This window comes from Kickxella alabastrina (genome assembly GCF_025024165.1).
Source record: "Kickxella alabastrina strain RSA 675 chromosome Unknown BX661scaffold_27, whole genome shotgun sequence".
NCBI classification, from domain to species: Eukaryota; Fungi; Kickxellomycota; class Kickxellomycetes; order Kickxellales; family Kickxellaceae; genus Kickxella; species Kickxella alabastrina.
The window spans coordinates 113,223-130,237 of NW_026251498.1; the positions used below are offsets into that span (position 1 = coordinate 113,223).

The 17,015-nt window shown below is 50.1% G+C and overlaps 4 protein-coding genes across 4 annotated transcripts; 2 read left to right on the top strand and 2 right to left on the bottom strand.

Moving 5' to 3' along the window:
• Positions 1-156: 156 nt before the first annotated feature.
• BX661DRAFT_187754 (uncharacterized protein) lies at positions 157-2,433 on the top strand. The gene is made up of 2 exons (XM_051537304.1): positions 157-1,781; positions 2,084-2,433. The coding sequence occupies exons 1-2, from the start codon at positions 500-502 to the stop codon at positions 2,350-2,352; spliced, it is 1,551 nt and encodes a 516-aa protein (XP_051389232.1). The 5' UTR covers positions 157-499; the 3' UTR covers positions 2,353-2,433.
• A 6,893-nt stretch (positions 2,434-9,326) lies between these two features.
• On the bottom strand, positions 9,327-10,303 carry BX661DRAFT_187764 (uncharacterized protein; the record flags this gene model as incomplete). Its single annotated transcript, XM_051537305.1, has 1 exon — positions 9,327-10,303. One exon carries the CDS (start codon positions 10,301-10,303, stop codon positions 9,647-9,649), a length of 657 nt encoding a protein of 218 aa, XP_051389233.1. The 3' UTR covers positions 9,327-9,646.
• A 1,999-nt stretch (positions 10,304-12,302) lies between these two features.
• BX661DRAFT_61624 (uncharacterized protein) lies at positions 12,303-13,323 on the bottom strand. The gene has a single exon (XM_051539322.1). The coding sequence runs from the start codon at positions 13,268-13,270 to the stop codon at positions 12,554-12,556; it is 717 nt and encodes a 238-aa protein (XP_051389234.1). The 5' UTR covers positions 13,271-13,323; the 3' UTR covers positions 12,303-12,553.
• A 6-nt stretch (positions 13,324-13,329) lies between these two features.
• Positions 13,330-13,832, top strand: BX661DRAFT_187766 (uncharacterized protein). The gene has a single exon (XM_051537306.1). The coding sequence runs from the start codon at positions 13,488-13,490 to the stop codon at positions 13,725-13,727; it is 240 nt and encodes a 79-aa protein (XP_051389235.1). The 5' UTR covers positions 13,330-13,487; the 3' UTR covers positions 13,728-13,832.
• Positions 13,833-17,015: the final 3,183 nt, after the last annotated feature.

A 17,015-nucleotide genomic window follows, 5' to 3' on the forward strand; every position in this document is an offset into this window, starting at 1 on the left:
GAGGCACATCATGTGGAGGATCCCGCAATCAAGTAATCAACAAATCACCAGTTGCAAATCAAGCCCTAACCCTTTTTCAAAATATCAGCTGACGGCGCTCTCGCCTGTCGCACTGTTTTTTGTTCTTTGAATTTCTACGCAAACTTAGCTCGCTGCACTTCTCTTTTTTCGTTTTCACATTATTTAAATTACTTAACCAACCAACTAATTTTTTAAAATGGCTATTCACAGGAAAAAACCCTTCAGCGTCAAGCAAAAAAAGACCCAAATTCAAGCCAAGCGCGCCAAAAAACGCGACCAAGCCGACGACGATAATGATTGGGACTCAGCCGCCTACAAGAAGGACCAGCTGGACATAGACAAGCAAATAGCCGCGCTGAGCCTAGGCTCCTCCCCCGCCAACACGAGCACCGCAGCCACCGACGAGAAGCGCAACCGGCTGACTTCGCAATTCGACAAGCTCACCAGAACAGAGATCGAAAACAACAAGAGACGCAGTATGCTGCCGCTCAAGCGCCTGAGCGGGGAAGACGGGTTGACCATGTCCTTTGAGGACGCTTACTCGGCGGACGTGGATATTCCGGTGCGTCCCGAGTGGCGCTACGGCGAAACCAGGGCTACGCTTGAGAGAAGAGAAATCGAGTATTATACGCATTGGCTGGAGAAAATTCAGCAGATGAAGGAGGCCGATGAGGTCAGCTTGTATGAGAAGAATCTGGAGGTTTGGAGGCAGCTCTGGCGTGTGGTCGAGATCAGTGATATCCTGCTGATGGTCGTGGACGTCAGACACCCTGTTTTACACTTTCCACCGTCACTCTACCGCTACATTACAAAGACCACGGGCAAGCCCCTCGTTGTGGTTCTCAACAAGACCGATCTGGTCGCTGACAACACCGTACGTGCGTGGAAAAAGTACTTCAAGGAGCAGTTCCCGTCCATTATTTTGACCAGCTTTTGCTGCTATCGCGAGAAGGTCATGGTCAACGACACGGAGTTTGCCGACTTGAAGCTCAGTAAGAAGAAGCCCGGGAAGCGTGTGTATGACTCGTCACAGGTCGGCGAGCTGTTTGATGCCTGTCGCAGCGTGTGTGATGCGCAGAAGCAGTCGATGGTTGACTGGGACGCTCTTATTGCGCGCTACACGAGCAAAAACAAATCCGATCAGGACGAAGTGGAAGTGGACGAGGACAGCGATGCTGACGACGATAGCAACGACAACGACAACGACAACGATAATGATAATGCCAATGGCAGTGCTGCTGGCCAGTCCGCCACAGGCAGCGGTGAGCAAGGGGATGCTGATGACCAAAGTGAAGAGCAGATGGCGGAGGGCCACGTTGAGGCCGTCAGCGGCAGGTACGTCACCCTGGGGCTTGTCGGCCACCCCAACGTTGGCAAAAGCACGGTTATCAACAGCATCATGGGCCGCACTGTGGTCAGCACGAGTCGGACGCCCGGTCATACCAAGCACTTCCAGACCATCCACGTTACCCCGACACTGCGCCTGTGCGATTGCCCCGGCCTGGTCTTCCCCTGTGTCGTCGAGCGTCCTATGCAGGTGCTTGCTGGACTATACAACATTGCTCAGATCCAGGAGCCATACACATCGGTGCAGTATTTGGCCGAGCGCGTGCCGGTCGAGCAGCTGCTCAATCTGCTGCCAGAAAACACGTCAGGGATGGTTAAGGGCCAGTGGTCGGCTTGGGGAATTTGTGAGGCCTTTGCTGTTGATCGCGGCTTCTACACGTCGAAGGCTGCGCGTCCGGATGTATATCGTGCAGGTAAGTTACTCAATGTCTATGCATATTTTTATTCATGTATTTCTGCTTATTGCTCAATGCCTTGATTTTATTGTTTGCGCTGACCAGGCACAGTCCGTACTGGGTTTTTTCATATATGCAAACATGCAGAGACATGTATTCTGTGTGTGTATATATGTGCGCATATGTGTGTTTATATATAGCCGGATATGTTTCTCTCTCTCTCTCTGTTTCCTTTTTTCACCGTACATCTTTTTTCTTTCCCCAACCATTTTGTAGCCACACTAAAATCTTTTTTATTTAATTTTTTATTTGTTATGTAGCACTGCATATTCTCAGGTGGGAATTGGACGGCCGGATTCTGATGTCGTTCAAGCCACCGGGCTTCTTCCACAATTTATCCAACGAAAACAGTCGCCTTGCAGCAGAAGACGCGCATTCCACAGGAAAAACCACTCGTGAGACCTGGACCAAGCCCAAAGACACGCACAATGACGCATCGTCGTCGTCTGAGGAGGAGGACGATGATTACAATAGCGGACCCATTGCCCAGCAATCCGCATTCGCTGTTCTTGCCGAGGAGGATTGCTAATATTTGAATTTTGTTTTGCTCCTTTCAATATAATTGTTGTCCTAGTGCTCAATTTGTGGATGCTATCTATGAAAATAGATATTCCATATTTGTTGCCTGCTTTATTGCTTTATTGCTTTATTGCTCGTATGCAATGTCGATCGTTTTTAATATGAAATATTGTTGCGCAGACTGAAGATATGGAAGCAGATGTTGAGGTCGAGAACCGCGAAACAAGTTCCCACCTGCGCGCTGATCGATAGGACGCTAATTGGATAATGCAGGTGTAAATCAGGGAGGCATCACACTGATGCCCAAACATGCCCCCCATCCTGTAATGCACACGCATAAGCGTACACGCACGAAAACCACAACATCGACTTGCCAAGATACCGGTCTACTCGCAGAAGATCCAGTTCTCACCAACGGAGCGCACAATGGACAATGTGCACGACAAAGGCGACTGGGAACATATATAAGATGAGGCTGGCCCCTAGTAGTACTTTAGAAACATCAGTAATAAAACCTTTTATAAAATCACCCCTAACTTTTAACACTAGACAACTAGTGCTCCTCACACCCCCCTCTTACTATAACAAAATTTATTACTCGCTTACATACATAAAACAAAACAAAAACACAACAATGTCCGTCAGGTCAGACGTGACAATGCAGACTGCAATTCACCCCATACCTCCTGCCACTGCCCCTACTGCCCCTACTGCCCAGCTGACTACCACCTCCTCTGCCCAGACCCCAGCCAAGGCTGCCAAAGAGGAGCTGGACCTGCTCCGAGACTATGCCAAGCGGTTCAATGGCGAAGATATCGGAAATCCAACCAAGCAGTGGATTGCAGGGATCCAAGAGACAATCAACTTCATCTTTACCCGCACTCCTGCAGTAATGATTGTCACAGCACTCCAAAAGCTGCTTGACGGACAAGCTGCCAGACGCATGGGCACCCTAGACGTGAACACACCAGAAGAGTTCTTTGAGAAGCTCCTTGAATGCATCCCGCAAGCAGACTTTGTGGCCAAGGCACACAGCATCGCTGCTGGAGGCCCAGCCAAGGCCTTCAAGAACATCCCTGCAGTGGACAGGGTCAACTATGCGCGCAGGCTCTACAAGGCCATGGGTGGTGGCGACTATGCTGCAGTCACTATCTCACGCCTAGTACATGGCCTTGACACCCGCTCCTGGGCATGTACAGGAAGTGCGCCCAATGATGTCACTGCTGAGACCCTCCTGGACCGACTCAAGGCATTCGAGACAGTCCACAAGATAACCCTACTTTCATATGGCAACAATGACCCAAAAGCCTGAGCGGCTTGGGTATCAGTTACACTATTGGGACAATAAATATGTTTAACTCTACTCAGGCCGCCCTGTGCCATTTTACGAAAATACCCGGTTTCCGCGCACATAATAAGCCAGCAATGGCTGTAGCCGACAATGGCGCTGCTGTCAGCCTGGTCACCATGGCTGCTGCCAAGCGGTTGAAGCTGCGTATCCGCACCAACTCGAGGCCAGACCTGTTCCCCATCTGGTCAGACAAGGCATACCAGAGCATTGGGCGGGCCACCGTCTGCCTGCAGGTCGAGGGTGGCCCAAAGTTCTGGGACGATGCAGTCGTTGTCGACATGAAGGTGCCATGGGAGCTGCTGGTGTCAAACCATGCCCAAGAGGGCCTGGGCATCCGCCTCATGACCCCAGCAATGCGCCGACGCCTTAAGGGCACAGAACGCACCCCTGACCACCCAGACAAACTTCCCGATGGTCCCCGTGCTGTACGCGACTCGGATTATGACACTATGCCAGACCCCACAGTGGCACAAGACCCGCAGATGTTCCCACTAATGGACGGCCCGCCTGATGCGCCCCCGATCAAGGAACCAGTTGTCTCACGCCCAATGCGGGCACGACTAGGCCTACCAACTGGCTATTTTGTTGAAGCGCGCGATGCCGACTTCCACAAGTGGGATGCACTGTATCCAGCAGTGACGACGGAAAATGTTGCTAGCCGCACAACGGATCAGTGCACCACGGACGAGCTCCACAAATCCCTGCTAAAGACCCTTATGACTGCTGCTGGCGCCCTACGTGAGTACCCGAGTGGCTGCCCGCCGCCAGCAGCCTATGCGCCCATCCGACCCCCAATGCGCACAAACGCGTGCCCCCTGTACACCGTCCAACACACACTCAGCGAGCCTGCTCACAAGGCCCGAAACTCTTTCGTTGCCAACCGGCTCAAGTATGGAATAGACGGTCCATCGGTTGCATTCGCCCAGGTCCCTGTGTTCTCCAAAGTTAAGCCGAACTCGACGGACAGGCGTGTGCTGTTCGACGACTCAGCAAACAACTCGTTACATATGCTGAGCGTTGGAATGCAGCTGCCGACGCCAGTCGAGCGCATTATGTTCCTGCGTGATGCCAAGCTGATCTCGTCAGTTGACATGGCATCGTTCTTTACGCAGCTGCGCCTGGCAGAGGACGTCGCAGACTTCTGGACCTATGACGGGGGCAGCGCAGGCAAGGTACGCAACCTACGCATGGTGCAGGGAAACTCCGAATCCCCTGCCATTGCCCAGGCCTTCCTGACCCATGTTCTGTCCGGCGTGCCAGAGCTGCGGCCACGTCTGATGGTCTACATTGATAATGTTTACCTAAAGTCGACCACCGGCAATGAGACTGATCACATCCACGATATAGGGCTGTTTGCTCGGTGTCTGGCCCGTGCGAATGTCACGATTAACATGTCCAAATCACTGTGGTGCGCGACTACAGGCGTAGAGATCTTGGGGCGTCGGTGGTCCGCCGACCGGACATGGCAGGCCTTTGACCACCGAGTGGAAACAATGCGAGCACTGGAGATGCCGACGACGGTCGCAGGCATCCGGCGTCTGTGCGGCGGCATTAACGCAATTGCAGAGCATATGGAATGGATCCAGATCATCCTAGCTCCCTTCTACCAGATGGTGGGCAAGACGCGGTTGACGAAAGACGACATCAGATCACTACAGGAGCCCTGGCATGCGCTTAAGCAGGCACTGCTCGACGTTCGACACCTCTACATACCCCCGCCTGGAGCACCGCTGGTACTGCGCACTGATGCTGCGGGCGCCGGTGTGGGTGCCGTGCTACTGGCCCAGCGCTCTGACGACCCTGAGGACCTGGCGCCGGTATGCTACTTCTCACGGGCATTTGGAGGCATGCAAGGGAGGAAACACTCAACCTGGCGCGAGGCGTGCGCTGTGTACGAAGCTGTGAAGCACTTCTATGCGTACCTTGATGGGTGTGCAAACTTGAGGATCGAAACGGACTGCGGCACGGTGGTCTCGCTGTTCGCGCACAAGACCACCAACGACGCCGACCCCCTGGCGCAATTCAAGCTTGGCCTCAGCGAGCTTGGCATAAAGAAGCACATGATCGTCCACCGCCCTGGAGAACTGCAGCAGACCGCCGACTGGCTATCACGCGCAAAAGAGTTCCTGCGCCCGCAAAAGAAAAAGACACTGGGCAATGTAGATGATGATGAGGTAAACACCCTTGTCAACCCAGCGACCGAGACAGTTGGGGGCGAGTATGTCTACACAATTGGCGCCATGGATTTCGAGGGCGACCAATTCACACGCGAATCAAATGGCGAGAGGGTGGCCTATTGCATCGGGGCCTTTGCAGCAGTAACCCCAATCGTCTATGCCAATGGCGACGAGCCCGACGCACTTCCCAACGGCGGCACCATGAGGAACAACCCCATGACCGCCGCTGCCCCCATGCAAACTATAGCGGCCCGTACACGCTCAGCCAACCGAGCGCAGACCATCCAGCAGACCAAGCCCCAGCGCAAGGCAAGCAACCCCGTCCTCGGCCAGGCCACAATGCCGCAGACGGCCCATACAACGCCCCCTGTGAGCGGGGCTCGTAAGCGCGGCAGGCCACGGCGTGAGGGACAGACCATCACTGCATCAACTTCACCCACACCCCCAGCAGACCTGCCTCGCAAGCGTGGCCGTCCCAGGCGTAAGCCAGTGGAGGCGCCAGCAGCAGCTACGGTGACTCCAGACGTACCACAGGCCAAATCCCCGGCAGCAGAGCCCCCAGTGGCGACGCGGCGTGGGCGCGGTAGACCCAGACGCAGTGCACAGACAACAGACATGGCACCCGAGCAGGAGCCGGCATTGCCGGTGGCGCTCAACACACCCGTCCGGCACAAGCGCGGCAGACTGAGGCATGCCGTACAGGGGGCAACAGTTACCCCCACCCCTGCGCCCGAGCCGACCCCTATGCCTGCACCTGACCCAGCTACTACCCTGCCCGTGGCGCCGACACCGGCATCCATGAGCCAGCAGTTCGCAAGAATCGCGTCTGCGCTAGAGGACTTACCGAATGTCGCGGACTTTCTGCACTGCCAGGATGACGATGCTGAGATCCAGTCCTGGATCAAGCTGTGCAAACAACGCGAGGCACTCAACGGTCCGACAACTCCCGAATACAATGTCGTCAGCAAGAAGGCCTTGCGTGACGGGCGATTGTACGCTCTGGCCCCCAGTGACACGCCCGGGCCAGTAGGCATGTGGGTGCCCATACTGACGCGTGAGGCGGCGCGAGACTTTGTACGCAAGGCACACCAGGCCCTGGCACACGCTGGGTACAAGCGGACCCTCGACTTCGTGCGCGAGCTGATTACATGTCCGGGCCTGGGCACAGTGGTAGAAAGTCTGACAAAGTGCTGTCACACCTGCCAGATGACAGCGATCCAGAAAAAGTCACACACACCCAAGATCATGTCGTACATTGCAAAGCCGCTCGAACATGTCTACATCGACTTGCTACACATTGGGGACAGAGGAGAAGCACCTCAGGATGCGTTAGTAGCAGTTGACAGTGCGAGCGGGTTCATGCAGATCTATGCAGTGGACGACACAACAACAGCAACACTCACCGATGTCCTTGAGAGCGAGTGGTTTGGCACCTACGGAAAGCCAAAATATCTCACGTCGGACAACGGCCCGCAGCTCGTGTCCCATGACTTTGAGGACTTCCTGAGCAGGGAGGGCGTGACGCACATCACAACCGCCCAGTACCATGCTCAGTCTGACTTGGCTGAGGCCGCAGTCAAGAAATTCAAGCAGTCATTGCGATGCTGTTTCACCGATCAGCCGGACGAGGAGGGCTGGACGCAGCACATCCCGCGCATTGTAGCTGCACACGCCTGTACGCGCTCGGAGGCCATCGCCAACACCCCGGCGGCAGTTTTCTTCGGCGAGCCTGCGGTGCGTGTAGCGACAGCATACGCCCAGTTCCCTGAGGGTGAGAGCCCCCCCAGTGAGGAGGAGATCACCGAGATGATACGTGAGCAAGCAGCTGAGCACCGCAAAATGGTCCGCCAGCGTGCCAACGCCAGGGACAACAGAGGCATCGACCCCATCTGGTTTGAGCCGGGTGAGTGGGTGACCTGCCGTGCACTCCCCAAGGCCAGCTCAGTGGCAGATCAGTTTGCACGCCGCCTGGGTCCGTTCCGAGTCGTGTCGCGGCACAAGACCTCCTACCACCTGGCCTATGCTGACGGCAAGCCCTTCCATCGCATTGTACCAGGCGACGCGATCACGCGGTACCACCATGGAGCCTCAGAACGGATCGCGGAGATCGCCCGCAGATCAGAGCCATCAGGCTCAGAGTGGACGGACTCAGAGTGGGCGACCAGCGAGTACGGGGACGGCGGCACGGGCCTCGGCGGGGGCAGCCCAGGGCCGTCGGCACCGCGCCCAAGAGCATACGCTCAAATGCCCGAAGCTAGGGCCCAAATGCTGATATCCCTCCCGTCGGACCCGGGCTACTCATGGCCGGAGACGCCGGCGGTTGGTTCCCCGCCCGAGTCACATGTACAGTTCATGGGCCAGGCCCACCCCAGGATATTCGCGCCCTGGCACCCAACCACACTCGAAGAGGAAGAGGAGGATGCCCCTCAAGTTGCTTTGGAGCCCGCACACATTAGGGTGGGACCATTCACACCACCCCCACAGTCGCCGGGCTCGCCGGACAGCATGGACAACAGCGAAGCAAGATCCTTCCTGACAGAGATCCGCCACCAGCCAGCAGGCAGACTAGAGGTCCCAACAGCCCAAGTGGTCGCTGAGGACGTATCCGAAATGGAGGATGATGGCGACGGCGACAGTACCGGGCCCTACGAGGGACTGCTTGCAAGAGCCGCTGAAGAGCCATATGTGGATGAGCATGACACTGAGAGTGAAGAAGAGGAAGAAGAAGAATACGTGAACGACAGCCGAGACGATAGTGAAGATGTGGCTGGCGGGGCTCTCGTTTCCGACGAGGACGGCAGCACAGCCCCAGAAGGCGAGGACGCTCAAGTCATGGGACACACGCGGGCCTACGATCAGGTGATTGTGACACGGCCCGCGGGTGCACTGCTGACCAGGAAACCGGCTCTGCCGACAGCTGAGATCGTGCCCGGCCGGCCGGTCAAGAGAAGTCGAGCGCTCACGGAGGCAGGCTCGGAGGGCGTGCAGCACCACCCGGATGGCCGGGAGGCACTGCCCATATATGACCAGTCACCCTCCCCCCCGAGCCGAGCCAGGCGGCTAAGGTCCGACGTATTCCACGAGCAGAATGAGACCGCCGCTGGCGACACTGGTCTTGACGTTTTTGTTGCGCAGACTGAAGATATGGAAGCAGATGTTGAGGTCGAGAACCGCGAAACAAGTTCCCACCTGCGCGCTGATCGATAGGACGCTAATTGGATAATGCAGGTGTAAATCAGGGAGGCATCACACTGATGCCCAAACATGCCCCCCATCCTGTAATGCACACGCATAAGCGTACACGCACGAAAACCACAACATCGACTTGCCAAGATACCGGTCTACTCGCAGAAGATCCAGTTCTCACCAACGGAGCGCACAATGGACAATGTGCACGACAAAGGCGACTGGGAACATATATAAGATGAGGCTGGCCCCTAGTAGTACTTTAGAAACATCAGTAATAAAACCTTTTATAAAATCACCCCTAACTTTTAACACTAGACAACTAGTGCTCCTCACACCCCCCTCTTACTATAACAATATGAAATTTCTTGGCTGAAAATGTAAATGCAATTGAAAGAAAGTAAAATAGTAACAATAAAATTTGTATATCAACTTCAGGAAATAAAAATATGAGAAAACAACCATTTTGGAAAATGAAATAAAATAAACGGCTGGTAATTGTTGTCAAATAAATAATTTATCCCTCATTTTTGGCGCCTTCTTATGTATATATCCAATCCGACCAAAGGCATCCTAATGCGAGAAATGGTTTAGATAACATTGGCCCTTGACGACAGCATGCTGGAGACAATCGAGCTGTTGGAGGAATTAATAGATTGTGTGCCAGACTGGCCAAAAATTGTGCCTACCGGTGCCAGGCGAGAGCCATTAGATATGGAAGTCATCACGCCGCCACCGCCGCCGCCGCCGCCGCTCTGCTGCTCCTGGTGTTGCTGATGATGCTGCTGCTGGTGTTGGCGCTGCGACGACATGCTCATTGTCATACCCGCGCTCATACCCATAGATCCCGAGCCAGACGCCGGAGTGGGCGTCGACTTTGCTGCAGAATTGCCATTAGTCGAGCGGCAACGCTTAACCATGGAATGCCGCTTCAGCGCATCAGAGCGTCCAAAGCTTTTCCCGCATTTGTGGCATTTGTGCGGCTTAACGCCTGAGTGTATCTTGACGTGTCGCTTGAGATCATGGTTTCGCGAAAACGATTGCTCGCAGGTCTCACATTTGAACGGTCGCGCGGGAGATACAAAGTGCCGGATGGGCGGGTATGCGCCATAAGGAATATACCGGGTAGGTGCTTGGGAGTAATAGTATGAGTGTGTACCGCTGACACTGCTGCCGCTACCACCCATGTTGCTGGCGCCTGTGCGCATGTATGGCTGATAAGCTGACGCGTAGTACCCTGAGCCCATGACTGCTGCTGCTGCTGCCGCTGCCGCCGCCCCACTTATCTGAGAGCTACTGATACTGCTTGCAGCGTTGGCATGGGTGCTAGCACCAGCTGTTGCTCCACCGCCCATTCCGGTTCCGCTCATTGGTGAGACTCCTGTCGAGGCATTTCCCGTAGCAGTGGCCATTCCAAGTGCAGTTGACGGAGAGCGATAGTATGCAGAATAATCATTGTAGTTGCGCTGTGTCGGTTGCTGCTGCTGCTGCTGGTAGTAGGAGTATTGGCCGTGTAGTTGCTGCGGTGGAGACATTACACTCGAGTTATGGCCAACGCCAGCAAACGAGCTAGTCAGTGCAGCACCAGCGCCATTGCTTGCTCTACCAACATCAATTGAGCTAGAGTTGCTCATAAACACTGTTGTGGCGCTGTCTAGCTGGCTGAGCGGCCGGCTAAAAGACGAGACATTATAGTTCAAATCAATATTGGCTGCTGAGTTTACCATACCCGTAACCGAGGACGCAGCCGCGGTGCCATTTGCAGCCAAAGAGCCCGCTGTGCTTTGGTTGGAAATTTCTGCTTGCGCAGTTCCGGCCACGGTTGACATTGGGTCATGAGGGAATGACAGGCTGTTTGTGCTGTACGTAGATTGGTCTTGCTGCTGGCCATAACTGTGGCTGTGGGGCTGGTTATAATGACTGTGACTGTTTTGGTGGCTGTAGTAAGAGTTTGAGCTGGCTGACAATGATGTCAGTTCAGAGTTAGAGGCCGCCGAGGACAAAGCATTGTTGAACCCAGACCCTGTTCCGCCACCTGTATTGACAACCGCCGCCGCCGCTGCTGCTGCCGCTGCCTCCAAAATGCTATTATTAGTGACATTGTTTGCGACACTCCTTCCATTGTTGTTTCTAGTATTGTCATCGTTATAGATGCCGCCACTTTCGCTTCGCGAATTGTTTGTGCCTAGACCAGCCACCATTGACGAGTATTTTGATGACTCTGTGGAATTCTGAAGCGGCAATGAGGACAGGAAGCTGGGAATTGAACTGACCAATAAAGTAGCGCTCGTGCCGTTGGTTTCCAAAGTCAGACTAGATGTGTTGGCTGATGATAGGACGTTTGTGGCAGCCACAGGTGACATGCTAATATTGCCCGAAAGCACCGCAGCAGTGACGCTGGGGCTCTGGCGACTGGATTCAACGTCCTGATAGTTCTGAGTGCTGTAGCTGTACTGTCTCTGCGTGTGTCCTGACAAAGACAAAGACGAGGGCTGGGCGGATGGCGGAGCTGTCGAGCTATGCTGATAAACTGAGAATCCAGTATTGTCGACGGCGCTGGCAGCTGCGGCGACTGCCGCCACGACAGATGAAACGTCGATCTGGTGCTGCTGCTGCGGGCTGCCGTGGCTCCTGCTGTCATTGTGGTTGGAATTAAGCGAGATGACCTGCTGCTTGAAAAAGTAATCGGCAAAAGAGCCGTCGTTAACCGAGCTCGTGTTAATCCCGGCCAAGACGCCGGCCAAAGATGCCGATGACGCACCAATATTATCACTGCTGTGCATCCCCTTGGTGTCAATTGCATGGCTGGTGTGGTGCAGCTGGTAGTCGCCAGTGTGGTGTGAGTTGCCCATTACCGAGTCCTGACGGTACACGCGAGTGCCATCGTAGACATTGCCACCGGTGTTGCCACTGCCATTGCCGCCGCCAGCGGATGTGCTTTCGAGTGCTGAGTCGACCAGCGTTGCCGATGCATCGCCGAATGAGTAGCTAGTCATGATTCTCCAACTTTCAGCAAAAAGTTAATCAGGTGATTATAAAGAGGGATGTTTGGATAGAGCGAGGATATGATTTGGGGGGGGGGTGGGGTGGTTGAATGAAACCGAATATAAACACCCAGTAATTTGAGTTTCAATATTTTGTAAGCACGCCAAGTTACGTCCTGTGTGTGTGTGCGATAGTTTAAACCTCCTGGGATGCCTTGTAATGTGTAGCAATGCCAGTCAAACTGTGAGTGCTAGAATTGCGTGATTGGAAGCAATGGCTGGATAAGAAATGAATATGTGAAAAAGTTGGAGAGTGCCGAGTATTCTACAAGTATATAAACAAAAAATATATGTGCGCGTATGTGTGCTGAAGTTAGAATAAATGAAATGATATTTTAAGCATGTAGTTATATTATGCCAAATGCAAGGGGTGTGAAAAGTTATAATAAGCACAGGGGAGCAAAAAACAGAAAAAAGATGGAGCAGAAAGAAAAAATTTGGTTCTGATTTATTTCAACGGGCCGGTAAGTTTATATATAATCTGTGGCAAACAAGGAGGGTGTGGTTTGACAAGCCCAAAGAAAAAGTAATTCCCTGTGGAAATAAGCGCGCTAACAAAAAAAAAATTAACACAAGCAGCCAACAAGATATATCAAATTTCCGATTTTGGACAAGCATCCAAAGTGACATGCGACTACTGCCAGCTAAAAAAATATAAAATAGACATGGGTGGTGGAAAAAAGTTAAGGTGCTACCAAGGGCAAACTGAGCGAATAATAGGGGAAAGAGGCGGGGCGGTTGGCAGATGGCAAGAAAGGGGGGTGGGGGGTGTTCGAACCACCCACTGTTCTCATCCCGCTTGGCGAGTGCCAACAAATTTGATTGTTTGAAGATGAAAAAAGAATATTCAATGCCAAGGATGAGAGAAAGCCAATGTATTGCAAAAGTAATTTGACAATGCAATAACATTATTTTTTTCTGCCGCTCAGCTTTACTGGAAATGCGCGTGTGTGAGAAGACAGAAATATGCCCTAATTGTATACTGGCATTGCCAAGAAGAGCGCGCATCAATCCGCTGAGCAATGATAACTCGAGAGATTTGCAGCATAGGCAATATCCAGTACACTTGTACACACGCACACCGTGGGGCTCCAAATTATTCTGAATAAAGACGTCAGATTTCCCCAAATTTATACAACAATCAGGCCAAAGTGAACAAAGTGCGGGCATGGTAGGGGGAAATAGAAGCAGCAAAAACAGAAAAAGGCGTCGAGATTGAATTGGATTGAATTTCAATCAAGCGGGATAAAATTGGGGGATATTTCGCAGAACAAAGGGAAGAGGTAAGCGACACAGGTCACAAACCCACCCCCTACTCCACTTCGCAGCGGTTGTGACAACCACCCCCCCTTTGTTTGCAAAGCGCTTTTAAAACTTGCGTTACAAGATGTCATCTTTAATAAGGCGTGGAAAAAAGAACGACAATAACGTTGGGTATATCTTTAAAAGGTATGGAGATTGGCAGAAAATGGCGTGGAAGATGGTCTTAATACAGCCCATTCATTATAAAATAGTTGGATCATTATTTTATTGGCTTGGGCTGTTTATGAAGTTGCTGTGGCCATTGTTAAAAAGGGAAATGCATTTAAAAAATATTATCAGACATTTCACTATAGCAGTGCTATAGACATCTAAATGAACTGACACTATAGTATTTAATAAAAAGCTTTAGCAGAGCCCAACATTGCAATACAACCAAAAGCAGCAGCAGCAAAAACAACAACAACAACAAAACAACAGAATCCATACAATATAATTCATTCACGCACTCGATGAGAAGAGGCTAATTACGGTCAGTCACATAAAATGATAATAACTGATGGGGGAATGTCAGTGAATAATTGGCATCACATCGACAGTACAACCGAAGGTGCGTGAGAGTGGGAAAAAAGAATAGAACAAGACATTCACAAAGTTGATGTGGGTGCTAAAAAATCCAAGCTCTGACAGCTGGTATATTTGTGCATCCAGCTATTTTTGTTACACTGGTTGGCCAAATATTATACGCCTTTCTCATTGCCTTTCAAATGTTGACTTATTTATACACTCATTGAACACAATTTAGGTGTAGGGTAAATTTAAGCTGGCGTGACAGCCGCAGATGGCTAAAAAGCTTGCAGCGCAAAAGCAAATGATGCAAAGAGAGAGCAAGCCACAATTTTTTTGAGGTGGCAAGTGGAAAACAACCAAAGCAAATCAAGAGAGAGAAAGGGAGGGGGTGTTTTGAAGATTTGCTTTAAATTTGTAAGTTACTTGCCGCAATTTGCCAAAAAACAGGGAAGGTGTGGAGATGCAATTGGACGCCAGCATCGTTGTTGGTGGCGCCATTCAGGATAAAGAGGGATGTGAGGGACAGCTGCTCCCTGGTGGGAGTGGAGAAAAAATACACTATTACTAGTAATTTGTTTGTGACCATTCGCAATAAAATACAGATAATAGGGAGCCCTGCAGATTGTACAAATATCAAAACTGCGCAACTACTATTTTTTTACAACACATAAACAAGATTCTAGTTGGCATTGGGCATTGGGCATTGTTAAATAAATAATGAAAATTGCACACACCTGTGCACAAGTGCAAACATTTGTTAGTGTAAAATGCGCAGACAGACATTCTCATTGGATAAAAGAATACTGTTTTCTTTTAGTCAATCAGGTAGGAACGTAAAAATGGGGAGAGACTGGAACAAATTGGCCATAGGATTATCATGTTGAAAGCAGGGTTAAATCAAGCGGAGAGGGTGGGGGCATCCCGAGCGAGGCCAAGGAGACAATGTGATTAGAGTGACCCTACTCTTGCGCTCACTCCTTGAATATCCCTTCTTTCTGAATTTGGTTTGAATTTATCACGCGCGCTGCTGCGCTTGACATATTGCAGACATAACAAATAATAGTTTTAAATTTGCGAAAAAAATGAATACGTTTTGGGGAGAAAGGGATCGAATTTGTAGATGTCATCTGGTATCTTTCTGATAAATTCACAGGCTCACGCAATAAACAAAATTAATAAACTTGTAAAACGAATCACCGCTTTTGCAAATTAATATAAAGCCGCTGCGCATGCAAGATACCACCATCAATACAAAATAATGGTATGAAGAGAGGTTTCAGCCAATGCATGTGTATGCTGGAGATGGTGGAATTGATGGGTCTTGATAGTTGAAAATAGGGATATTCGAGACAGAGTGAAAAGGAGAGTCATAAAGATAATGAGGTACAAGTACTATATTCAGACACATGCGTGCACCATGGATTGCATGCACTTTTGGTTTACTCAAATGGAATTGTTAGCGGAAAATACATCTATAAAAATAGTGTAGCACTGGAATAGGGGAAACACACTAAAACAACTGCACCTGTATTCCGTATTTTATGTTCTGGAATAGACAAATCGCCTTTTAAAATAACAACCGACAATATTGCCGTTTTGGCTGTTGTTGTTGCTTTTGTTGCTGTTACTCTTGTGGTTATTTATTCTGCTGTTTCTGTTGTTGGGAATCAAAATATGAAGCCAAAATGGGAATCAAAATAGAATAAGAAAATATACTCACCTTTATTAGTATCCTTGAGATTAGTGAGTGCGCGCCCGTGGGTATATGATAATATAGATATAATGTGGTATCCTTGCTGAAAATGAGCGTGCTAGATTTGGTGCACAATAAAAGTTGAATAGAAAATGTATATTTTTAGATGACAATTAGTAGAGTGGTTCATAAATAGTGTAGTAAAATAAGCCAAAAAGACGAAGAACCAAGATTTACAATATTTTTGGTTTGTCGCGCACAGGGGATAGGGCGTGAGAAAGGAAGGGTAAAAAAAGTTATTATTCAGTACAGGGTCAAGTCAAGTTCAAGTCAGGTTAGGTTAAGTTAGGTTACCAATGCAAAAAAGCAATATTGCTTCTTTTTGTCACCAAAAATAATATAGTAGCATGAATCTCAAAACCTTTTTTCGTATTTCAGCCAATCAAATGCCTTTTCAGGCAACTTGTAAAGAGAAAAAGTCATGGTTGAAGTAAGAGGTTAAGCCCGACAAAAAATAGCATTAATCTTTGAACAAAGCATGAATTTTATACAGCACAAGCAAAAAAGAGAAAATAGCAACGCCAAAACAGGGATAGGGGAGGAAGAGGGGTCGCAATAAATATGCGATTGGCATGCTTTTTAAGCTAACCGACCCCGGTTACAGCGCCCAACCAGTGGGTTACTAGATATTAGACTATGGCGCGAGCTTAAAAAGTTATAGATTGAGCTTAACGAATAGCCTCATATCAGCCAGCTAGACCAAATTGACATCCACCTTTTTGTGTAAAGCGTTTGTGAAAGGTAGACACGTGGTCATAGAATTTCGCTGTTTCTTCTTGTGTTCATGGCTGCTTACAAATAAAAAAGGAGCTGCAGGACACCAAATAACAGGACTATTATCTAGATGTCAAATAATATTCTATAAACAAGGATAATTACCAAGCAAAGAAAATAAACAAGCAAATCTGTACGAAACGAAACAGAAATACTCAACTAGATCCGCGTATCTTTGGTTTCTTCAAAATACCAAATCTCTAAAGATAGCGCTAAAAAAGTGGGCGTAGAGTGGGCGCCGTTAACAAAAAAAGAATAGTTTAGGAAAACTGAATATTTGCTAGCATCGGGCAGTAACTAAGAAGAAATAATTAGAGTGCGAGCATACACACAGTGGTAGAGAGTAGAGATGGATGCCGATTACTTCCCAAAACAGGAATAATAAAAGTAGGCCGTTATAACAAGGAGCAGTGCTTAAAAAAGAGTGTATTAGTAGGTGCAAAATCCAGACGTACTTTTTTGTTCTACGTTCTGTGTCTTGAACAGAAATTATCGAGTCGAGTATAAAATCAATAAAAATACGGTTGACTGGGATTCAAACAGTGATAGGAAAAATAA